Below are 26,093 nucleotides of genomic sequence, written 5' to 3' on the forward strand. Positions count from 1 at the left end.
GCCACCTGCCGCTGCATCCATGCGTCACTAATTCGCTTGTCTCCAAGGACGAGGCAATTAGCTACCTGCTGCTGCCACCTACTGGTATGGAAGAGTAGGCTGCTACTACATGATTACTCTGCCAGGTGCTAGACTGCACAGGCACACAAAATTGATAATTTCCCACGGCACACCGGACAATATCTTGCGGCACACTGGCGTGCCGCGGCACAGCGGTTGAAAAACACTGGGTTAGAGCAGGGCTTCTCAAAGTCCAGACATGATCCCTATCCGAACGGAATGGCAACTCAACACAGACCCAGCCCATAACTCTGTGGTCATCAGCTGATGGCTCGCGGTCACATTCATCCCTCAGAATGTAACTGAATTGAGAAAATGCGTGCATCTGTATACTCACCAGTGTAAGTGGCCCAGTCTGTCCAGAGAGTGATGTTGGTTAGCTTGCAACCGCTTGCAATGAGCAAAAAGTCCGAAATACATAGTTCACCTGTTCTACCAAAACTGATTATTGTCCAGCTCCATTCTGTCTACTCTGTGGACCCACCATGACTCTGCTCCCAGGCTGGCCATTCCCTGGAGCCGACAACAACGAACCTAAGTTAACTCAAACACAAAAGCTGTCTGAGAATCACTCAGCTTGTCTGTTAGACACAATAGACGTCACTTGGGTTTATTTTTGTTGGCCAGCTGTTGTATTGAGTCTCAAAGTATATATTTTTATTTTTTAATAACAAAGTATTTTTTGTTTGTTTTGTTTTCTGGGATCCTAAAGATTAATTTTTACATGTTGAGATAAGGACTCGTTCATTGGTTGTTGAACTATGTGTTTTGCCATTTTCAAGTTAGGTATTTAGTTGTCATTGCGGATTTTATTCGATCTGTTGAGACTCCTAAAAATAACATTCATTTTGTAAGAAAGCTAAAATCTGAAACAGTAAGAGGCTAATTACACCTAAATAAATGTTTTGGGTGTTTTTTATCTGAAAGTCCCGTCCCCGAGTGTCTGCTTAAAAAAAATTTGGCCTTTGGACCAATTTATTTGAGGACCCCTGCCACCTCATGTTATGAATAGGCTACAATACATTTTGAAGTGTAACATTTTATATTTTAAATCCATTTTCTACTGATCAAGAGATTGTTAGTGATGTTGAAAGAAAGACACCTGCTGGAGAGAGTGTTGTGTGTTGGTGCTGCAGAGTTAACAGATAAACAATAAACCAGATAATTTTCTATCAGTAATTAAACTGCAGAAACAGAATGTGCTTCGTTCTCTACAACTTATGTAAATGCAGCTGAAAGAATATGTCTGAGTCAGAAATAAATACTGATGAACTGTCTGAGCCTTGTCGGCCTCGGTTTCATTCTGGCACAAACAAAAGTGACGTTAATTCATTGATTGACTGTTATTCTGGACCTTGAATGAAAATCAAATGTGGACCTTTGAATAATACGTTTGACAACCCTTGGGTAAGAGAAATGTACAAATGTTAATGGATTTATTGAGACTGAGTCCAAACTGCTGGAAGGGTAGTGGTATCAGGTACAAGACCTGAGGTATCAAAGGAGACACAATAATTGGAAGTTTCATGAAAAGATGAGTTTTTATCTTAGACTGAACAGTTAGGATTGTCTGATGTCAGCAGGGAAATTATTCCAAAGAAAAGGGGCTGATAAGAAAAAGCCCTACTTCCTTGTTTTTTTAACACCTGCATCCACCCACCCCTTTACCTCACTCAGTGTCTTTCACTCTACTCTTCTGTGCCTCACAGTTTAAAAACCTCAGATTTACCGTTTGGCAGATTCATCTAACAGGCGTTTCTAATCCCAATGCATTTTAGCTTCTTTTTCATGTTTAATAGACACACTGCAAAATACCCTGACAACAAGTATTTGAATTAGACTTAATGTTTGTGCTTATGTTAATCTATCTTAACACAATTAACACATTATAATCCAGTTTTTGCTGCTGGTCTGAGGAGAAATCACTCATTCAGTGAATTTAGAAAAACGTTTTCAGAGAAAACTTAAGGAAAACAAAGTTACAAGCAATGAAGGACACTGCATGTTTCTGGAAGGTGTTCTCCAAATAAAACACACACATACAGCCTGAAGAAAAGAAGACACAGTGACTCATATTTCTTTATAATTACAGTTGACATTTATAGAGCTAATACAAAACCACTGTGGTACAGATCATTTATAAAAAGTAAACCATAAAGACGACAATATAAATAGTTCAGAATCCTGATCAGTAAAAATATCTTGGTCCCCTTCTAGCGTCAGAGTTGAAACCAAGGCAAGAGTAACTATGGATGGTGGTGGATGATAAATGAATGTTTTATTGCTTTCACAACTGCATGTATTCACTATTAGACTGGAGCTGTATCACAGGCGGAAGACATCGCCCAACTGAGCTTTGTACAAATGAACTCCTCAGTCCCCCCTACTGCTGAATACGTGGGCCATCTTATAAGGAGCCTGTGAGAATTAAGCCTGCAGGAATTTTACTGGCCTGGGTTTCAGTGAGTGTTTCATTATCCCATTATGGTCTATACGCTGCTTTGGAGGCGTTTCCATCCTGGCTGGATACAGTCCTGAGGGAGCTGCTGGACATAAATACTTGCCCAGGGTTTTATTCTCCAGGAAAATTACAATATTTTACAACACTGAACAGAACACAACAAGAACAGAGCTTTGAATGTGTTTCTAGCATCTGCTGTCTGGAAAGTTTTGGTTCCACTGGTGTGTACACTGTACTTCCATATACTGTAAAGTTGAAAGGGAAGCTTTGATTTCAACAGAATCAAGACAGTGGTCTAACCATGATGACTATACAGACTGAATATAAAGATTCAGCTTTAAATCACCTCCTCTTAAAGAACAATATCACTGATTTCTAGCGAGTGAAAAACTGTAGCTAGTGAGCTAATTGCTAACGCACTAGCCAGCTGGGAACATGCTAGCCAATCACATCACCTCTCTGATCTCCTTTACATTTTCTCTGCACTGTGCTGTTTACTCCACTCTACACTCTGAGATTTCTTCTCAAAGATCATTTCATTCAGTAAAGAGTTAACGAAGGGGAAAAAGCAACATTTCTTACTGTCAGTTTGCAAGCTTCTTAGCTCAGTTGCTAGTGGGACACTAAGGTAAAACAGTTTATACTTTTAACAGAGGAAGGTTGAATAAAAGTGGGTGGTGACACAGCTAATAGGCTACAACAGCATTTGGACTCTCCGGCTGTGTGTTCGTTCCAAAGGTCAGTGAATCAGATTGTCTCAGAATGACTTCGCCCTCGACTGTGAATCCACTGATCATGGAGATTCCTTTGAAATGAACGAGCTTTGTTTTGAAATGTAGCAGTTTTAAATGGTAATGCGACTGGTCTGTTAGTGGACATCCACAGGTACATATCCCCCTTCTCAAAAAGTTTGAGATTTTACTACCACCCACATCCATCACATCCCTCTGATGTAAAGCTCAATCTGTTGGTTTTACAAGGATGTTGTGCTTTCTCTTAGCTCACGTGTATATACAAACTGTCTAAAAGAACTGTGACATTTGTTTATTACATTACATTATTGTATTGTAATAAACAAAATGTTTATTATTATTACATTTTACTACATATTACTTAGTCGTGTCTGTTTGACTGTTTTGGCTCTTTTAGAAAATACTCTCCTTTATAAATACTGTTTAAAATGTGGCAGACCATTTCAGCAACATGTCAATTCCTGAAACGACTGCTATTCCCTTTTGATATACCACAAAACACTTCACGTCATGCTCAGGGACATGAAAGCCCTTTCCCTTATAGCTGACTGCTATGGGCAAAAATGAATACTGGAGATGTGGATGTGTGTTTGAGGCTTGTTTGGACACAGTAGCACGTGAAGATGGACAGCTTTAATGCTTGTGATGATATGAGGTGAGAGTGAGTGAGTACATTGAAAGGATGTTAATGTCTGTCACACTCCTGCTGGGTTTGATCTTGTTGCTGTGTGTCTGTTTATCCAAGTGTGTCCAAGAATATGTGTGTGTGTGTGTGTGTGTGTGTGTGTGTGTGTGTGTGTGTGTGAGAGAGAGAGAGAGAGTGTGTCTTCAAAAGAAGTGAGACTCTGACATATCAGCTCCTTCAATTTGTAGGTGTCGGTGCAGAGATGAAAGTGATATTGACTTTTTGATTGGACTCTGCGTTAAATCGTTCCTAAAATGATGGAGAGACGATTTTAAACTTGAGCAGAAGACATTACTGCTTCCTGTTACGAAAAATAACCATTACTGGAGCTATAGAGACCCCCCCCCAAAAAAAAAAAACAAAAGAAAACAAAAACAAAAACAAATATATTCACCTTCTTTGTGTGACTGTTGAATGTTTAAAAGTACATCCTGTATCACAATATGTATGTATATCTGTGAGTGTTTGTGTTTGTCATGGGATCTGGAGCTGCAGTTCTTCATCGTCCTCGTCCATGTCGCTGGCCGGACCGTCTGGGTTTTCAGGACCGAACCGGGCTGTTCGCATCTTCCCAAACAGACCAGGATTCTGCTGCTGCCGCCGCAGTCTGAGTCAGATGGGAAAAGAAAAGAGAGAGAGGGAGAGAGAGAGAGAGAGAGCGAGAGCATGGTTAAAATAACAAGCCAAAGAATGTGACGGTGCTGCGTATCAGCTTCAGCCTACACTCTGCCCTATGCATGTGTGTGTCTGTAAGAATACACATCTATATGTATAAATGTGTGTTGGGGATATACACAATTGCACACAGAGAAACAGCAAGAAAAAGAAAGCCAAATAAGAGTTGTGGAGGTACTTGGTGTAATTAATCCATCAAAGATAAAGTGTATCACAATCTTACACTCAACAAGACGAAAAGGCAACACACATCGGAAGCGTTCATGGCTGTCAGGGCCGGACTCAGATAATCATTCAGGCCAGGAATCAGGTATAGGGCTGATGGTCAACAGCTCTGAGTGACCGTAGCTGCTCAGTGATGAGTTCATTTTGCAGGCCAGTCAGCTGGTTAGGCCACCAGGAATCCTCCTGGTAGCTGTGTTTTGAAAAACTTCAGGGAAAAGGTTTGGTTGGAATAAAATGCACAATTCAAATGCTAAATTCCACCTCTGGGAACCAATGGATAGTTTGAAAATTCCATGGCCAGCCATCAAATATTTGCTGAATTTTTTCAGTTTAGACATAAGTGATCAATCGACCGACCTACATTACCATCCCAATGCTAGCATTGGTAAAACAACAGCTTCAAAAATGTGTCTTAAAGTATCTAAATCACTTCAGTCAACAGAGTTATGACAGCTATTAACACTGGAAGATCAATGACAAGCAGCAATTTACGGTGGTATTGAAACTCAAACTTTACAGTAGTAACAGGGTTTAAATAGTTGAGGAATACACCACCAACTACCTAAAGCTAAAGCGATGGATATTTTTTACATCTCTGGTCTGTGGAAAAATGAAAATAGCAGCGATTATGTGATCTATATGGCAAAGATGATTTAAATTAGGCAACAAAAAAAATCATTTATTTCACCCTGAGCACATACAGTATGCATTTCCAACTGATTTAAAAAGGCAACGATGATCTATGATGAAACAGACTCTGGGGATGGATTTGGTCACACTTCATTCTACTCAGTGTAATTTTTTTGTGCTGTCCTTGTTTTTCCTGAACACACGAGTTGAATGGTTGGTAGAATGGTTGGATGGTTTGAGGCACAAAGACTTCAGCTCCTCACTTCAACCACGCTTCCCTAGCTTCAACTCTTTCCACCTTCACCCAGTATGTCAAATGCCACACCAGAGACAATAAAACACTGGAGTTCCATCCATCCATCCATCTTCTTTCACTTATCCGGGGCCGGGTCACGGGGGCAGCAGTCTAAGCAGGGATGCCCAGACTTCCCTCTCCCAAGACACTTCCTCCAGCTCTTCCGGGGAGACCCCGAGGCGTTCCCAGGCCAGCCGAGTGACATCCGAGTCCCTCCAGTGTGTCCTGGGTCTTCCCTGGGGCCTCATCCCGACGAGGCATGCCCGTAACACCCTCCCAGGAAGGCGTCCAGGAGGCATCCGGTAAAGATGCCCGAGCCACCTCAGCTGGCTCCTCTCCACGTGGAGGAGCAGCGGCTCTACTCTGAGCTGCTCCGGAGTGACAGAGCTCCTCATCTCTAAGGGAGCACCCTGCCACCCTGAAGAGGAAACTCGTTACAGCAGCTTGTATCCGAAATCTCGTTCTTTTGGTCATGACCCAAAGTTCATGACCATAGGTGAGGGTAGGAATGTAGATTGACCGGTAAATCTTGAGCTTTGCCTTTTGGCTCAGCTCCTTCGTCACCACGACGGACCGGTACAACGACTGTATTACTGCTACCGCACTGATCCGCCTGTCAATCTCACGTTCCATCCTTCCTTCACTCGTGATAAAGACCCCAAGATACTTCAACTCCTCCACTTGAGGCAGGAGCTCTCCTCCAACCCAGAGGGGGCAAGCCACCCTTTTCTGGTCGAGAACCATGGCCTCAGACTTGGAGGTGCTGATGGTGGGTCAGATAATGACCGTAAATCTGCTGGCAGACTAGCAGTGATTTGGAAATTAGTTCCAATCCTGTCAGGTGTTGGTAGTTCAAAAAGGACCCAAATGTTAAATACCAAGGCAAGCTGAAAACAAAAAGTAAGCTTTAATAACCAGAAACTCCAAACAAACAGTTACTGTTCGCTTACTAGATGCTTACAGTTCTTCACCCCTCCCCCCACTGTGCCAATCTGACCACAATCTGCCTACATACCTTTGGTAATTAAACAACAGCCAACCATTAGGCTTGTGAAGACATGGTCAGAGGAGTCCAGTATGGCACTGAGGGACTGTTTGGACACCACCGACTGGAAAGTCTTGTGCAGTCCTCGCGGGGAGGACATCAACAGTCTAACAACATGCATTATGGAATACATAAACATCTGTGTGGACTGTGCCGACCAGGAAGGTGCAGTGTTTCCCGAACAACAAACCCTGGATGTCCCCTAAAGTGAAAACCCTACTGAATGAGAAGGAAAGGGTTTATAAGTCTTGGGACAGAACTGAGTTGAAGAGGGTGCAGAGGCAGCTGAAAAGAGAGATCAGGAGGCAAGAAGAGCTACAGAAGGAAGCTGTCAGAGCACCTGCAGGGGAACAACGCCAGAGAGGTTTGGAGGGGCCTGAAAACCATGTCAGGCCACAGCAGTGACAACGGCAGGGGCCTAGAATCTGGAGACCGGCAATGGGCAAATGAGCTGAACCTGTTCTTTAACAGGTTTGATTCTACCCCAGTTCACTCCCCATCCACCAGAGCCAGACAGACAGACAGACCAGACAGTTACTTCTCTAATAAATTAAGTTGATCTTATCTTATCTTGATCTTTTTCTCCTGTTTCCACCACCCCACAATTTGTTTCACTACACCTGCTCTTTATATTTTCACCTTCTTTCCCTCCCAATCTCCTCCCTCATTTCCTCCCTTCACTGGTCTATCTCTCATTTTCTCTCATTCTCTGTCTACCTTTGTCAGTCATTTGTCTGACATTTTTGTCAGTCAGCACACCAGGTCAGGATCAGAGCAAGTGGCAGCCATCATAACAGCTGGACCACAGCACTGGCTCAGCCACTAAAAGCTTTTCTATTGAGCCTACAAACACTTAGCAAAGCTCGAGACATGAATGACTATCAATCAGCAGTAGGAGACCGGAAAAAAGAGAGAGAGAGAGTCAGAGAGAGAAGGAAGAGACAGGGATGCTTGCAATCCATTTTGTTGTAAACTGTGTTGTGGTCGTTATTTCACTGAGCAATTAAGAGGATCGATGGCTTTTCAAAAAACATCAAAACAAGGGATCATGTTCCCTCACCACAGACAAACGACAGAAATGCTGTGCATGTGTTTGTGTGTGTGTATCGGAGTATGTTGTGAGTGCCACATATTATACATAGAAGACAGTAATGTTCAGCAGAGGACTTTTCCTAACATGCCCCATTACAGATGGCAAATTTTCAAATTTCTCTCTTCTGAGCACGTTAAGGATTCAATTATAGTAGAAGTACTCAGGAGGACCAGTGTCGCGCCTGCCACTAAAACACTGTATTTAACTTGCTAGATTTCAGTGAGTGATTTCAGTATAACAGGACCTTTTTCCACCGACACACATGGGTCACCAACCATAAGAAAATTCACCAGGAGGTCATAACGTATAACCCCTGGTTGTGATCTGTCGCTGGCTTTCCACATGCAATCCACAGCGAATTGTTTTGATTCATCTTTCTTTGCCCATGTGCCTCTTGAGAACTTCAATTCACCTGTTAACAACTTGAGCATTCATTCTTCACCTTGGGAACACATTTGTGATAAAATATTCCTTTATATTTCCTAGGCCATGGGATATGTTGGAAAGCCCTAGGAAATGCAGGTCCGAATGGAGAGCGGCTGAGCCTGGACCATCCACTGCAACCTTTATTGTTATTAGCTATGTCACCATTATTATTAGATCATTAGTGCCATACTATGTTCATATACTATCTGCTATTAATATGTTAATACATCACATATATAAATATATCATATATGTATATACAATGCCATATGTACTTTGTATACCTATAAATTTATTACAGCTGTCAAAACTGTGATTTCTGTCAACCTCAACCGAACCTCTCTCTATATCTCTCTGTCTCTGTCTCTCTCTCTCTCTCTCTCTGTGTGTCTCTCTCTGTCTCTCTCTCTCTCTCTCTCTCTGTGTGTCTCTGTCTCTGTCTCTCTCTCTCTCTCTGTGAAGTTTTTTTTTTCACCACTGTCACCAAGTGCTTGCTCATGAGGGAATTGTTGGTCTCTGTAGATAAAGAGTTTGGTCTGTACCTGCTCTATATGGAAAGTGTCCTGAGACAACTTCAGTTGTGATTTGGCGCTATTTAGATAAAATTGAATTGAATATAATTGAATTGTGTGAATCTTGTGTGGGAATATGTTGTCACCGATTCTAAAAAGGGAGTACTCCAGCAATTGAGTAATGCAATTCCTTTAGATAGTGGGAGTCACAAGAGAGATTTAAAAAATCAGATATCTGAGATATCCCGATAGTCCCTGGTTTGGGTCAAGTTCCAAAACACTGAATCCTACATTTCATTTGCCTGGTAAACAGCCACATCTTTCAAACTCAGTGGCCAAAGTTAACAACACAGGCTTTCTGCTTAAAAATAGAAAAAAAAGTCACTGTTATAAGGTATTTGTTATGTTGTGTTTAAGGAACTGCCACCATCAACCAGCAGGTGGCTTTAAACGTCACATCTCTGGAATAGCTGTTACACTCTCCCCATGCTTGATATTTTGTTTTAAGAAAACAATGTATGACAAAACTAAATGACACAGCACATCACACTGCTAACATGTGTCAGCGGGACATGACCTAAAACACCCACACAGTGGTGCACTGAGAACATAGCCATCCATCGACATATTCAGTAGGATAAAACACACACACAGTGTTAGGGCACAGTGAGGGCAGAAGGCACACGCACACAGACACACAGACACACAGACACACACACACACACACTAGTCAAGCACTCTTTGAGAAACTAAATGAAAAAAATCCAGAATTAAGAAAAACATTAAGCTACACCTTTTCCAAGAACACACACAGATTTATGTCAGTCTCTGAAGCTGTTACCATGCCTACACGCTGTCACAGAGCAACAAGAAAGCTCTCTGTTACTACGGTAACCTGCAACTGGGAGCTTCATGATTGGCTGCCGGGCGGCAGAGCAACAATGTGGAAAAAAGGGGAGAGTGCAGAGGGAGAGGGAGAGAGCAAGGAGCCAGCAAGGAGGACTGTGCAAAGCTAACCTGAAAGACACACACACAGAACAGAGCAGGCTAATAGTAAATATATGCAGTAAGAGAAGTGAGTGCACCTGGTGTGTTCTGAGTGCCTTGATGGCTATCTAGGTGTTTTTGGGAGTTTGAGTGCGGCTGTAAACATGGCACCACTTTTGTTAAGAGTAAAAAAAATACACTTTGGCATAAGCCTTCTGACACGAGTGTGGAATATTTCATTGTGCATTTTTGCCTTCTGGAATCCTAGAGTGACTTATTTTTACAGTTTTAAAAGGAAATCTTTCGGGCGTGACTTGGTTTGGCAGCTATAATAAATTTTTTATTGTTAATCCGGCTCTCTCTCCTCAAATCTTTAAAATGTGTTAATCAGAATGTGTAACTGTTACACTATAACTGTGCACAACCCTATTGATACACTTAAAACGAAAACAATCTCCCTTTCAGGCTGTCTCACACACACTGAATTACAGCGCTGTTTATGCGCTTGCTGCTGAGATCGTTCAGTACTGCACATATATACTCAACTCGACCTGACTCAACTCAACTACTGCTGATCCCAGCTGTATGTTTAACTCCTGCTAATATGCCGAAATATAAAGATAGCATTTGAGGGCTTCCCTGCTGGCTAGAGTCAGACAGTAGCCCGTTAGCCTGCTATCCCTGGCTGCCTGCAGAGTTCTGAGATACTCACTGCAGTTTGGTTGATCATTATACTACTTGTAGTACTACTGACAATTATTGTTTTGTGTAATGACTTAAAATGTGTCTACAATTAATTTCTTATTTCTGCTGTTGTCATGATACGTTATATGTTCATAGCTTTTGTTGTTTTGCAGCTTTTGTTTAGCTGCAAAATAATACACAGAATCAACACAGTTACACAGTTACCACAATAACTAAAACACTTCATAATTTCACGAGTTAACAGCTTCACATAGCTCGCAGCTTAATATTTTGTGATTGAAGCAAAAATTAAGCATAAATTGCTGTTCTTCCACTGGATTCCCACACATCCTGTTATCCCTAATCTACACTGGATGCGTAACGTCTATGTTCCTTCACAACGCCTATGACGGAGCTGGTTGCTGCCATTCTAGTCAATGAGTCAATTCCACTGGCTGCATGGCGTCTCTGTTTTAGAAGCGTCCCAGAGGCGTATTTATCAATCTGCAGGGTACAGATCAAGCCAGGCAGGAGGTCAGACACCCTGTGCAGACTCCTGAATATACAGTACATCAACAATGAATGCAATTGAAACAGCCAAAAAAAAGAAACCACTAACTATGAAACCTTCTGACCCTTGGTAGAAGCACAAAAATCAAGGGAAAATGATCAAATATACACGATCTGCACAAGTCAACAAAGCTGAGCAGGCAAAATGCTCCACTTCTGAAATGTGACCTGTGGGGATTGGAGATGCATGGAGGGTGGAGCAAATGCGTGTTGCACACGCAACGTCATGGATACGCACCTGGTAGAAAGCTCAGGTTTGCCCGCACTCAATTGGCCTGAAAGGTGCACAACACCTAATACTCAACTGCCCTAAAAACTCAATAGTTCGATAGAGGTCTGGACCTGGGTATACTGAGGCAACATAATACTCAACTGGCTGAATCTCTGCCTATATCTCATATAGTTATGTTGGTGTGCTCATTAAGCAAACTACTATATTCATTATGAAAAACGCTGAAAAATGAAAAAAAAAAAAAGAAAAAAAATTAGCAACTCTTTCTGCAGCTTCAAACTGAAGTGACATCAACAGCACATATACAGTAAATCTCTCGCCACTGATTGGTTGAGGCAAAAGAAGCCTATTTTTGTTTAGGAAGAGGGATTCTTTTGCTAACATGAACACAACAGTCAGGTTGACTGAATTCACAAAATGTCACTTCTATCAGGTTTATCAGGCTAGGTAGGTATGCAAATCAACCAATCAATAAGCAACAACATACAGCACAGCTCCTTATTGGGTTTTTGTGACAAGAACAGATCATGTTGAAAACAGCCCAACATGTGTCTGTGACTTTATATCAGCTGTAATATTGTCTCCTGCTAGACAGTTTGTAAGAGGTGTGTTAATTCACAATACATAATATTACATATACATGGATCAGACTGCTAAATGCTAATTAATATTGGATCATTCATTTTTGCTGCAGTAACTCCCATGTTAATTTTCTCAACTAGCTGATCCATAATCAATAATCATCAAGCAGAGACAAATGTGATTAAAAAAAAAACACACACACACATTATGCTGCTCCTCTCTAAAGAGGAGTGGCACCAGTATTTAAGTGTATATGCTTTTATATGTTAATATCACCCTTAACAACTGTCACGTGTGGATTCAAGACAGCTACTCTCTGTGTGTGTCTTACCTTGACTGTAAGTGTTCCAGTTGTACCTGCAGGTTCTCAGTCTGCTCCACCTGCTCATCCAGAGACCTCTGCAGCTTCCTGGTCTGGTTATGAGACTCATCCAACTGGACACACAAAAACACACATACACAGGAACATACTTAATACTTATAATAGACTACCTCATAAGTCTCAAAAGCCAAGACACACCAGTGCCCCATTTCCAAGCATTGGCACATGAACACGAGAAAAGCTAAATGACTGTATTCTGAGAAACTACACCAGTTCTCAGCCAATGACTAGTTTGGCTACAAAGGGGATCAGACAAATAACCAACTACAAATCTGCACCCCCCCCACTCCATTAATGACTTGCACCAAGCCAATGTTCTGAGTTCTGCTGCCTCTTTGAAAGACAGAAGCCTGTTTACACCTGGTATTACCATGTGTCCTGGTGTGGGGAGCTCTAAATACAGGTGTGAATGCACCTAAGACGCATTGAGGACGCAATGCAGTGAAACACACACAGGAGCAGTGGGCTGCAATCAAGCGCATCAAGAGCATATTGTGGGGGGTTGAGTGCCTTGCTCAAGGGCACATCAGCCGGCTAATGGAGGGGGAGGGAATACTCCACCACACCCACATTTTCTGCCGGTTTTGTTTTAATTATGTTAGTTGGTTGCAGTGAGTGTTGGAGCTGGATTGGTGGAATGGTCAGAAGCTGAAGGTTTTTTGATAAGTGGACAAGAACAATGGTGGTCTCTGATTGTTATGTATTTTGAACTACATGGACAAAGCCATATTCCTACCTCATCCTCCGCCTGCCCCAACTCTTTCTTAAGCTCTTCTACCCTCAGTCGTAGCTTTTTGACTTCGGCCTCATGGCTCTCCACCCGCCGGTTGGCATGGGCAAGCTCTGCTGTCTTCTCCTGGAACTGCTTCTTCAGTTTAGAGTGAACATGACGAAGGTCAGCCAGCTCCTGAGGACACAGCAGACAGAAAAGACAGGCTTTCAACCACTGAAGCTGGAGCTGATTCTGGTCAACCAGATCTTCTGTCTCAATTATTACTGACAAGTATGAAGTGATTAATCACTACATCAATCGGTAAAAGTAATTTATGAAAAAAATGCAAGGCAGTGATGCAAGGCAAAATTTGCTCTGCTTCCTGTCTGACACACCTTTCCACACAAAGTTCCCCTGGTTGAACTCTTGCACTGTGGATCATGATCAATGTCTGCAAAGGCTTTAATTCCACATTGATGACAATTAAGTACGCACTCATTTGCATGCAGTGGTCATATTATGTGTGAAACAAGAAGCCATGGAAACGGGCAAATAGATTGTCATGGATGAGATTATACAAGAAATGCATTGTCTGACGCATCAAGCCTTTCAAACTTCTTCCTCTTCTTCTAATTTCTGGCAGACTAGGCAACAAGAGGTGCATCCCTGCCTCCGACCAGTTGAAAACAACAATGCATTTGGTGTTTGTAGACAGAATGGTGTACAAGTTTATTTGCATATAGAGCAGAAGCGTGGGATCCAATCACAACTGGTCACAGAAAAATGTGGAGAAACATGTTAATGCCAGGTCTGAACAAGGTTATAGCAAAGTCAGGTTTTCCTTTTACAACAAAGCCTGGTGTTCTCTTGTAGCTCGGAATGGGTCTAAATCCCTGCCTTCTGAAAATCTGCAGTTGCAGGGGCCAAGCAAACCAGGACCTTTTCAACAACATCATCAACAACATGGGTGTAAAGGCCCCTAAATGACATGTTGGACATGTGCTAACATTTGGTTGTGTTTCAAACCAATTTTTTTGTTGTTTATGTTTTTTAAATCTGTCAGGCTGTAATTTCAGGTAATTGTGGTTGAACCAATAATAAGTCCCACTCCACAGATTCCCATTGGGATTAGCGAAGGAAAGTTAATGGCATCATCAATAATGCACAAATGTCACTCACTGCACTTTCATGTGCTTTGATGGAGCTGATTCAACCTCCCTCTCTGCTGTCTCACACCCTGACAGAGCAGCTTCTAAGGAGCTTTTCTAAACTTATACAGCAATATGATGGAGAGAAATGAGATATATACAGGAATGATAAAAGACAAGCCCAAATCAAGGAGTGGAAAATGCCCTTCATTTATTTATTCATTTATTCATCCTCATCTCTATCTGATCACGCTGTTATCTTCATTGTGTATTAAGTATTTGATTATTTTAGCCATAACACTGAACTAGCTCCAGCTTGTTGAGCTTTATCTTATTTATTCTCACTGACAACATTCAGAGTGTGTTTGATTAGAAGAAGAATTGGAGGTTTTACTATTGTTCACTAACACATTTCTTAAGAGGTAGCACATGGACTCACCCCGCAGTCAATATTTGCATAATAATCAAGGCTAAATGCCTGAATGCCACACAAATACTAGTTTAACTCCAGAGCCAGGCCAAAAAAAAGAGTGACAGGGTAGTGAAGGGAAGGGTAGAAGGGAATAATTAAAAGGGGGGGTGGGATCTTGAGAAGGAGACAGGGATGAAGTGATGAGGGGGAGTAATTGGAGGGGTTTTACAGGGCAACAAATATTGTGCAGCCTGCATAAGAGAAGAAAGATGCCTAAAAAAAATCATGAGATCACCACACATTTTATGGGTTTAGCGGTAAAGGGAGAAAGATGAGCTATGCATCAGTTTTCTGACTTTCCTACGGCTCTGAGCCCCAAGCCTGTGGCTTCCTAATGACGGCATAAATCTTGAAAATCATAAGTCTTTTAAAAACTTTCTGAAAAATGAAGCTCTAGAACTGGAAGTTCACTCAGGAAGACTATTGTTTTGCATGTGAGGCCTGTAGATTATCCCTCATACCATCCTGCATTCACTCCTCTCACTCATAATTTCTTTGCTGTCATTGTCTGAGGCTGTCAATTATCAGCTGTTCTCATCAGCTGCTCACATCTGTCCAATAGCACAGCAGCACACCTTCAGTGTTAGCTGTTCACTGCTTTTTATCAGTGTAAATGAAATATCTGCTCAAAATCAAAGAAAAAAAAAATAGCACATGAATGAAATATAATATGAATGAATAAATACAGTAAAACACACCTATTGTGATTAGTTGTTTTAACGCTCTTTTGTTTTTCATTTTCATATCTTTTTGGACAGCTTTGTGCATATCCTCATTTCCCTACAGGTTCATTAAATTTTTATTTACTTGGCCAACAGGACCTTAAAAAATATCCACTTCTGAAAATGTGACACCTAGAAAAAGGCTGCTGGCGTGAAAACAAATCCCACCATGACTGATTCCCCAGTTAGCCAAATCAAATAAACATTAAACAGTTACAGCACGAATAAATGATCATACAGATATCTAAATCAAACAGGGTCAGTGCCTTTTTTCCACAACACCAAACTGAAAACACAGAGACACAGTGTTGTGGAGTGAAACACAAAATAGATTCATCCAAAAGAAAAAGGTTGCAGGCAGACACAGACCTGGTCCTTGGCCTGGTATCTGTCAGGCCTCAAAAATGAAGCAGGTTCCTGTACTGTATGCCTCGAAGCATACATACAGGCCAGAAACCTTCACATTCCCTGTAGTTTTATCATTTCAAGACTAGGCAATGAATGTCTAACAGGGCAGGAAGAGGAATAAAAAAGAGGGGGGCGAGACAGGGAGACCCTGACTCTATTAAACATAAGGGATTATTGAATGATCAGTGACCATGAATATGTTTATTGTGCCCATGTTTGTGTTAATATTCTAATGAGGGATTATTCTCTTTTGTACTTGTGCCAAATATATGTCTGGAAGCACAACTGTGTGTGTGTGTGTGTGTGTGTGTGTGTGTGTGTGTGTGTGTGTGTGTGTGTGTGTGTGTGTGTGTGTGTGTGAAAACCTGATGTCCACCTCATCTGTTCCACACACACACAGACACACACACAGACACACACACACACACACACATATATATATATATATATATAAACATCAGGCTTATGGCCAGAAATCTGTTTACACATTCCTCAACTTGACAAATGGCATCCTTTAATGTGAGAGAACAAAAAATAAATACATACATAAACCACAATCAGATGTGAGAATATCTGATGTACACAACTACAGCTCACTTAAAGTGCCATGATTCTTGCATGTGTATGCATATACACACACAAAATTGGGTTCCTTAATTCAGACTTTAAACAAACAATATGCTACTGACATGCTCGCTAAGAAGCAACTAGTTAATGGTGAACATGTGTATCTCAATATAAAGGTTTACCATGTAAAGTATATAACTAAACCCAACTGTGTGTTTATATGTAATGTCGATGATAAAATGATAAATCTGTATTTCACAATGCTTTCACTTCAAATCTGTAATGTGTAGCCTAAGAACATTTTTTTGTCTCCACATATCCGTAATGACAGAAAATAACCTAAACTTTAACTAACTTTAAAACCACTATGAATATGAAGAATGTGAATATTCTTTGATCAAGATGACGTTAAATCAATTCCCAGTTGAAAGGTACTGATTCAGTACACTGTGACTTGATTCTGAGCACTGATTGGATTCCTCAGTTAATGAGCACTGGGACATTACAACAGATCTGAATACCAATAAAACATTGACAGAATCGACAACCCACACATAATGAAAACTGAAGAGGAATGAAATCGAATAAGTTTCAGTCAGAAAGGAGCACATATTAGGAGAAGTTACAGAGACAAAATACTGGCCTATCGGTGGGCTATGACTACAGCTGTATCAGCTGGCAACAATCTAGGATCAGTGAGAACATGAACTTAATAATATCAACTCTTAATATGTTATACTGTAATCCGTTTGGAAATGGGAAACATATATCAAAATTTTAATTCAAAACGGTGGGTGGAGAGATGAAGGCTGGACGACCTCTCAAAAAGAGCTGCGGGAGAGGGAGCAGATTAGGGTGAACTTCACCTGAAGTGTCGCACTACACATGATGAAAAGGATTATAAATGAACAGCCATGTCCTCATTCACTGCACATCGCACTAATTTGCAGATTTCTCGCAGTGTTCAGACAGGATTTGTTATTATTCCTCCCCTGTATGGGCCATTTGTAAATATTAAACATGACAATGATGGGCAACGAATAGATGAGAGGACAAATTATTTGATTTGTCACATCAGTCGTCATTCTCAAATAATATTTATAATCAGCTCAACAATCTTTAGGTGTGTCTCCACCATAATGGGATACATATTACATAGGTTTTCATCACCAATATGTGCTAGATAGTAGGCAACAATTTGCTACACAGAACAAGTCCTGGTACACACTGATCTATGTATATCAGTTTAACACAAAAGACAGCTCTGGAACACACTCTCTTTCTGTCTTTTTAATTAATCACAAGTTAACCGCAGACAGCAGTCATCTCATAAGCTGTGCACTGAAAGTTCACCAACCAAACAGGCTCAGCTTAAACTTTGACTGCAGCAGCGAGGAGTAAAATCCCACTGGTGCACAACATCGAAGCAGAGCTGCTGCAAGATTCAACGTCTGCACTCTCTCACGCCAGTACGAAGCGGTCCGGCCACTGGTCATGTCTAGGGAGCCTAATGCTACATGCACAACTTGCTCCGCAATTTTGTTGATGCAATCACCAGCCAACAACAGCACAGCAGAACTGTTTATGTGAGAAAACTGGACAGGTCCACACAAGCAGCATGGGGGAGCTGCAGGTATCCCTGCCTTTATGGCCCCAAAGCAAACAGCTAGCATGTTCAAAACACAAAGGGATTTCTGAATATTTCTGAATAGCTTGCGTCTCATGATTAGTGATGATGATCTAACAATGGAAAAGTACTGATGATCCTCCTGATGATGAAGGGAATTGATTGGAAAAACATTGATTGGAACATTGGAAACAAAAAGTTTGAGCATTTTTCTTTTTATAAAGCCAGAATATACTGGTAAGGTTTTCATCTTCCTCTCTCTCCTTGTCTGTCTTCTGCTCAATCTTCATCTTCTTGATCATACTCATCCTCCTACCTCTGAGACTGTGAGCTCAGTCACCCTGTTGTTTTACTGCACAAACATAACTGTCATAACATTCTGTCTCTTTTGATTAATTTGGTTAGTTACCCTGTGCGTGTGTATGTGTGTGCCTTGCTAACTGCAGCATAATGTGATAACCCTGTGGGACGGGTGCTAATGGGGCCCACTTACATTGACTGTACTTACACACATACTTGCTGGTGCATGACTGTGTCACCCAGCCAGCTACTAATAGGGCCATTTAAGGAGACTAGAGATCATCACACACACACACACACACACACACACACACACACACACACACACACACATGAGGAGCTCTCAGCAGAAACCCTAACATCATTTCATAGTAGCAAACCCAGATGTTTCCAAAATGATCAGGGGACCTCATCAAAATACACGCATGCACACAGGCGCACATACACAGGCGTTCACACACAGGCACACACACAGGCGCTCACACACAGGCACACACGCACAGGCACACACGCACAGGCACTCACACACAGGCACTCACACACAGGCGCTCACACACAGGCGCTCACACACAGGCGCACACAAATAACCTGCCAACTTATTACTGAAAAAAAAACTTACTGTAACTTCAAGGTGACACAGCGATCATGGGCCATTATTTTGGATGAAATCTATCTACAAACTGCACAGCCAGCAGAAAATACAGAGTTAACACTGTTGGTCCTCCTGACTGTCTTCACCCTGACAGAGAGGCGTGTGTTGGCTAAACGACTCCACCTAGTGAGCATAGGTGTCATCACAGCACATCTACTGATATTTTACTAAATCTTCAGGTATTTCACTATTCTCTGATAAATATATATATGTGTGTTTGCATATTTAAAGCAATCCAGTTATTCATGATTACCTTTGTGACCATACATAATGAAGACAGATATTTTTATTCTTTGAAGATTCTCTGCTGACGTAATGCAAATCCCTCAGTACTATGATTGTGGTGTGAGTGGAATGGCTATATTAGTTTGGATCATCACTTTATTATGCCAAACCCCAGATCTTTAATTATAGATGGAGCAGAGTTCATTCAACAGCACCACATTTAATACACCTACTGTCTTTCCTTATGCCCATTTTCTGCAGCTGTGACGGGGTATAATACAATCTGTTCAGTATTTTAAATTGACTTAGTTTTCCTTTTCTACAACGGAAAGGCTGCCGTGTGTTTTCCCATTTGTCATTCCAGGAAATATCATCTTCTAGTTCAGGCCCTTTCAAAGTCCTCATTCCACATCCGATTTGAAAGTCAATCCAGACACAGCCCATATCGCCAACCAGCGGCACACACGTCACATTTAGCCTGCCATATTCCCATCTCCCCACAGAATATTAATGAATTCAGAAGAATGTGCACATCTAATGTTACTTACCGGTGGAAAAGGTCCAGATTGTTAGTGCCTTCATTAAATATTAACATTATTAACATATGTAAACATTTTAACTACATATTACACTTTGAGAACTTTGGCTTCTTTTGTGAAATGAATCTAAAGTTTTGGAGAAAAGCATGTTTACTTTTTTGATTTCTCAAGTCCTGACATGTCGCTGATTCACATGAGACTCATATATCAGATGATGTCTGTGTTAAGTGAAATCCAGCCGGTGACCTGTGATAGAAGGTCTGGTAGAACTAAAGAAGAAGAATTCAAAATTGGGTTACTTAGTTGAGGACACCACTATGGAAATCAGGCCTAAGATGTAATAAAGAGTTTCAAACGTTTGCATGGTGAAAGAACTGGGATGTCTGGAAACAGGACTGTCCTTCCCACCTTGTTTCTCTCAAACAGCTCGCTCTGAATGGCCTTGAGGTCGGTGTCGAGTGCAGAGGCTGCCTGCCGGCGTTTCTTGGCCAGTTGCTCCTCCAAGTCTTCAGTCTGAGCCCTCAGCTTCTTATTGTCCCTCTCCAGAGCAAGTTTCTCCGTCTCCAAGCGCTCCCTGCGCCCCCACTCAGCAGCATTCTCCACCTGCAGCCTCTCCATCTGATGGACAGACAGAGAGAGATGAAAAGAAGAGAGGCTGAGAACAGTGAAATGAGAAATGTATTTTAGGTGTACCGACCAACACTAGTGGTAACATAAAGGTTAGACAAGAGGTTGAATTCCCTCAACCCCAGCTCCAGTGGAGCTGCTTAGCAATAAACAGTACAAGGCTGGAGTTCTACAGAAAAAGTCCTGGTGTAAACGTTTGGAACTGTCCCTTAAAAAGCAACTGCACAATAAATCTTGAGTGGAGGAGAAGCATTGCTGCACTGGCTTCTATGAGTTTAAAATCATTTCTGAAGCAATTCTGACAACAGCCAGAGTTACAGGTGGGCCTGGCCGGGTGCAGTCTGCGACTACATCTGTCACTACTCAGGGATCACCAGACCAGCAGTAGTTATTGTGTAAAACATCACTGTCTGTATATATTTACAGGTGTCAGCCAGCTACTGGTGATACCAACACACTTCCTGTGTGTGTTTCACAATAAATACGCCATGAGGGCAGTGGTGGGCCTTTATTGTGAAACACCTAATGGAAATAGTGACAACCCCAGCGAGGTTAGCTAATGAAGACATGACTTATACCTTGTACAGTCTCTGTCTTTTGTTAGCACTCCTTGTCAGGGAAAAGGTCCCCAGCTGGACTGGGGTTGGTGCTGTTATTAAATCACTGACAAAGCGTGATGGTGTGAAAAAACTGTGGAACTAAAAGTGCAGCGCTTGTTATTACGCAGGTTTTTGGCTTGTGTGCAAAAAGAAGAAAAAGATGGATCCATGCAGACATGATGTGATTTAATGCAGGGCAGAAGTGTGATGTACCTCAGTGCAATTAGGATGAAAACATATTATGTAGCAACCACTAGATAGCTGAGTAAGCAGGATTATTATCATAAATGTATTTGGTGTTTAAGCAGGAATGCTGGAAAAGTTCAAAAATACATCTTCCTGAAAAAAAAAAAATCAAACTGGAACATAAAAAAAAGAAGTCAATCCACTGCTCTGTCACACCAGCGACAAATGGCACTGAATACAGCTCAAAAACACAGGTGTGATGCAGTCTGTGAGGAGCCTCCTTCCATCCTCACAGCTCCTGCTCTTTCCTCCTCCATCCTGCACCTCTTTCTCCTCACCTCAGCTCGTAGTTCAGCTAGTTTCTTGTCCATACTGGTTCGGGCTCCCAGTTCGTCCTCCAAGTCTTCAGATATGCGACCGAGTTCATCCTGGTGCATTTCCTTCAGCAGGTTCAGCTAGATGGGTCACATAAAACATGAGAGAGTTAGGAGTTTATCTGGCTCTTTATTGGTAATGTTGAGAAAACATTGCAGGACCACTGAATTCTAGCAGCATTAAACTCTTAGAAATTATCCTCTTCTTCTACAGTTTGTAACGGAGCAACTCCACAATGACAGCTGGAGTAAAGGGGCAAGGATCCACATCTACTCTCTTATAAGTACATTTGATGCTGTTTATCAAAGTCTGTATGTATAATGCATAATTCATGATCTATCAGATAAACTGACTGATATACTGTGGAAGGTAGGCCAAACTTTCATACTAACATTCATCCAAGCTGTTACTGAAGCACAACATTTTGTGTACATCTGCTTTCAGTTGATAAAGATCTTGCCAAGGATAATACAGCTGAACAGGGAACAACTGATGCTCGCCAACACATTTAACTGTTGCTTTGGTCTGATTAGAGCAGTTCTCTTTTGGAACTTAGTTCAGTTCCTGAGAAAAACATCTGACTGTTTACCTGCTAAATGCTCCACTGTGTTCACCAGCTAGTCTGTGTCTGTCTGCTGTTTGCTGCTGAGTGTGTCACATACTGGGGTTTTTTAGAGCGTTTTCACCGAAAACAAGGTTGGTGAGAGAGCGGAGACTGAAACAATGGTCCAACAATGGTCCTGTGACGAACCTTCGCTTTTCTTTCACATTTTTCACACTTAGTCATCTCAATATGTCATTTATTCATCCTTTTTGCATCCAAAAAAATGGCATTTTCTCTGTGTTATGGGGCTGTTTACCTTGACCACATGCACCTTAATCTACTTCCTGAAGTCAAACCTCAACACCAGGATGGAAAAAATCTAACATTAGTGCTTAGCAAACAAAGTGGTGATCAAGTTACACTCAGAGGAAGCGACAGGACAACTCCAGTGTCAGCTATCCTTCAAACTTTGTACTTGCTTGATATTAAGTGTTATCTACAAATCCTCAAGGTACAAAAAGAAAGAAAAAAGAAACACATTTCCTTCTTAAAAGGTGGCCATTTACAGAACCTCTCCTGAGATCTTAAAGTACCTGGGACAACAAACATGTCGATAAGGATTATCTCCTTTACCATCCATTTTCATCCCTCCTAGCTCTTATCTTATCATTGCATCTGCCAATGTCTCATCTGCCTCCTCTCCACCTTCAGCAATTCATCTGATCCTACTTCCATTTCTATCTTTTACCCTCTTATCTTCAAAACATCCATCAACACCATCTACACAGCTCTCATTTCTTCTGACCTGTCCTCTCCTTTCTTTCTCTCTGCCAGTTTTACCAAACTGAGACCTGTCCTTGCTGGGTCCTTTTCTCCTCTTCGTCTCTCATCACTGCAGACCTGAACTGCCCCCATGTGGTTTAACACTGGCAAAACATTAGCCATGTTTCTGTCCAGAGACCTAACACTCTATAGGTGTAGCTTTGGTAATCTAACACCCAAGGAGCTTCACAGTGCACAGAGATGTTTTGAAGACATCTATATCACAGGACTACAGGTGTACTATGTTATCCTACTGTATAAAAATGTGCTAGAATATATTTCTCCATGCAACTGTATTCTGCTGTGTCCTGTTATCACATGTTAACTGGACTTGTGAACATGTCTGGACTATTGAGGCACATTTCATTTTGTGAGATTTTTTTTTAATCATTGTTATTATTTCTCAAAACCAGTTACAGTGTAGTATTTGCTTGCTCAACACAAAAACCTCCTTATGTATAGGAAATTAATTCACTAAATCACGCAATAATTCACGCAAACGTATTGTTGACAATTATAGTTCAGAGCTTAGAGAACTTCACCAGAAGTGAATTATCTCTGTGTGCACAGTTACATTCAGGTACACTGCCATCAGGTATAGAGACAGGCAGGTTTACTGCTCTCCCTGGAGAATGAAGGCCTTGTTAGTTACATGAATTAGGTGTGGCTTTAGCAGTTATCAGTCGTCTTGTTGTTCATTACTTGATGGTTTAAGGAGTATAGTGTCCCTCTTCCCTTATGACCGCTCCTGGTTGGAGGATAATAAATGACTCGAGCTATGCTTTAAGAAGGAAACCGTTTTGTGTATGTCAGATTTTATTTGCAGAGCCAGGCAGAGGAAACAAAGTCCTTTTTTAACTGACAAATGTTCTTTCACCACTGTGCTGGCCACAATCTTCTTTTCTCCTAATGTAGTTCTAACATAGCTTGGAGGTATCTTTTGGGTTATTATCTTCCTGTAGAACGAATCCCAGACCAACTGGGTGTAGACCAGATGGTATTGCATGGCACTGCAAAATACTGTGTATTGACTATGGATCCAGCAGAAGAGACCATCACATTTTTTTGCACTTTCTCTCAAGGAAAGACTTATACTTTTAAGGGTTATAATGCTCGGCCCAGCTTCAATTGTTAATTGCCTTTTTCTTGCCATTACGACAACAATATACTACTTCCTGCAGTACAATGTAGTAACACTGCTTTTATACTCATTATACTTGCTGCCACTTGGTGACATCATCAGAGAGCAAATGCGGGCGGCTGTGGCTCCACTCATCAGAAGGATGGTGGTTTGATCCCTGGCCTCAGCAGCTTACATGTTGAATTATCCTTGAACAAGATACTGAACCGCACAGGTGAACAGGTGGCCTCGCTACCAGGGGTGAATGGGTGAATGCAGGCTCGTGTTGTAAAAGCATTTTGAGAGGTCGCAAGACTAGAAAAGCGCTATATAAATACAGTCCATTTACCATGTATGTTTCCACAGTTATGCATAAACACACAACTGTACATATGTGCTGAACCAAATGATGCTACAGCCATAGACCACAGAGGATGCTGTGTCCATCACCCTGCACACAGCCCTGACCCACCTGCAGCATCAGGATGCTATTTGTAGACTTTAACTCAGTTTAATATATGTATAGAAGGTTAAGCCATATGCAATATCTCTGGCAATCCAGCTGTCTCTGGAAGGGTACTTTTCTGCTGTTGTTTAATATTTCCCTCTGCTGCTCGGATTCATACTTACTTTGTTTAAGTGATATCCTCCAAGTAACCAGCCTAATACAAAAAAATGATTTGGGCTTACTGAGCTCTGCTCCTTTTTCTGATTGAGGCATTTAAGACAGGTGTATTTTTATATGCAACTCTTGTGTAGCACAGTTAAAAGTTAGCCATGACTTTAGAGTTAACCATTGCATTAAAGCTTCCTGGAGTTGTGACAATTATTTGGTGAAACTGAAGTGACATGTTGGTCACTGACAGACACTTTGTATGATATTGTAACTTTCAAATGAAATGAATGAAAAACAGAACTAATTTACGCCAGTCACTACTACAGTGGACTTACCTGTACTCCCTAAGGCCTGGTCTACACATACTATGGCCATACACATGGCTATTTTTTACAACAGGGTTTTTCCTCCTTTGTTTTCAGAAAAAGAAATAAATACAAATCCTGTCCGCACAGGCACGGTTTTAAATAACATCTCTGTCCATATGAAAATGCAAAAACAGAACTGAAGTGCTGTCAAGTGCATGCCAACCCAACAGACAGCAATATAACCAGCCATTACTGCAACTAGAGGTGTGACCAGGTCGTGTCCAAACAAACACTGGCAGTGAAGTCTGTGTCATGGGAGTGTCTGACTACAAACAAAACGTTGTATGAATTACCTTATTGGACCAATAACTTGAAACTTACATTGTTTATGGACCCGGAAAGTTGAATATTTTGTATCATGCTACAACACTGATTTGATGTCTGTCTGTGTTCAGTAAACAGGAGATCCACACAGACATATTCTGACTTCAGTTGTAGCCCGACTACATGGATGTCTCACCTGTTTGAGGGCTTCCTGTTTGCTCTTGCTGAGCTCCTCATATTTAAGTTTCCACTGACTGAGTTCAGTCTCCAGCCTCTCAATGCTCTTACTCAGCGCTAGCTTGTCTCTGGGGAAGATACAAAGACATAATTAGTGATTTTCAACACTCAATCATACTGCTCTAGTGCAATACTGGGTTACTATTTGAGTCAAAAAATGTCTTGAAGTTTGATTTTTTTTTTACGTTTTACATTTTCATAATTAGTATTCCTGTGCAGTTCACAGTGAAAAAGGTCTATCACAGAACTCACTAGTGAAATGTCAGTCATCAGCCACACTTAAAGCATTTTGCTGGCATTTCATTGGTGTACTAAACTAAAACATTTCAAATTTTGCACTTCCTGGCTGCAGCTGCTGTCCACTGACACAGCTTTCAGCAGAGATGGCCATCACATCTCGGTGTAGGATAAGCAGTAGTGGAGGAATTTCCACTATCTGCAATAGTTACAGGTCTTTTACACTGGTCTATAGGACACAACAATTATACACAATTATAAGAAAACTGATGCCCTTATGTAGGAGGTGCACAGCCACATGTAAGTACAGTATAATGAACCTCTATTCTGAGAGCAGAAAATGATACAGTAATTAGTTTTGGAGAATATAGTCCAACTGGTCTACTGGTATATGAGTTTATCTGTCATCATAGGTCAGCAATATTTGTTT

At 41.3% G+C, this 26,093-nt stretch overlaps 1 protein-coding gene across 2 annotated transcripts in view; it reads right to left on the reverse strand.

Moving 5' to 3' along the window:
• Nucleotides 1–2,145: 2,145 nt before the first annotated feature.
• ccdc102a (coiled-coil domain containing 102A) overlaps nucleotides 2,146–26,093 on the reverse strand; it is a 67,557-nt gene continuing 43,609 nt past the window's right edge. For both annotated transcript variants that reach the window (XM_041935505.1, XM_041935512.1), the window contains 6 exons: nucleotides 25,386–25,494; nucleotides 21,419–21,535; nucleotides 20,077–20,286; nucleotides 13,033–13,203; nucleotides 12,246–12,349; nucleotides 2,146–4,565 (listed from right to left, as the gene is read on the reverse strand). In XM_041935505.1, the coding sequence (XP_041791439.1) occupies nucleotides 4,433–4,565; nucleotides 12,246–12,349; nucleotides 13,033–13,203; nucleotides 20,077–20,286; nucleotides 21,419–21,535; nucleotides 25,386–25,494 (844 nt within the window). In that variant the 3' untranslated portion in view covers nucleotides 2,146–4,432. The remainder of the gene's footprint in view (nucleotides 4,566–12,245; nucleotides 12,350–13,032; nucleotides 13,204–20,076; nucleotides 20,287–21,418; nucleotides 21,536–25,385; nucleotides 25,495–26,093) is intronic.

This window comes from Chelmon rostratus, chromosome 1, assembly GCF_017976325.1.
Source record: "Chelmon rostratus isolate fCheRos1 chromosome 1, fCheRos1.pri, whole genome shotgun sequence".
Lineage (NCBI taxonomy): Eukaryota > Metazoa > Chordata > Actinopteri > Chaetodontiformes > Chaetodontidae > Chelmon > Chelmon rostratus.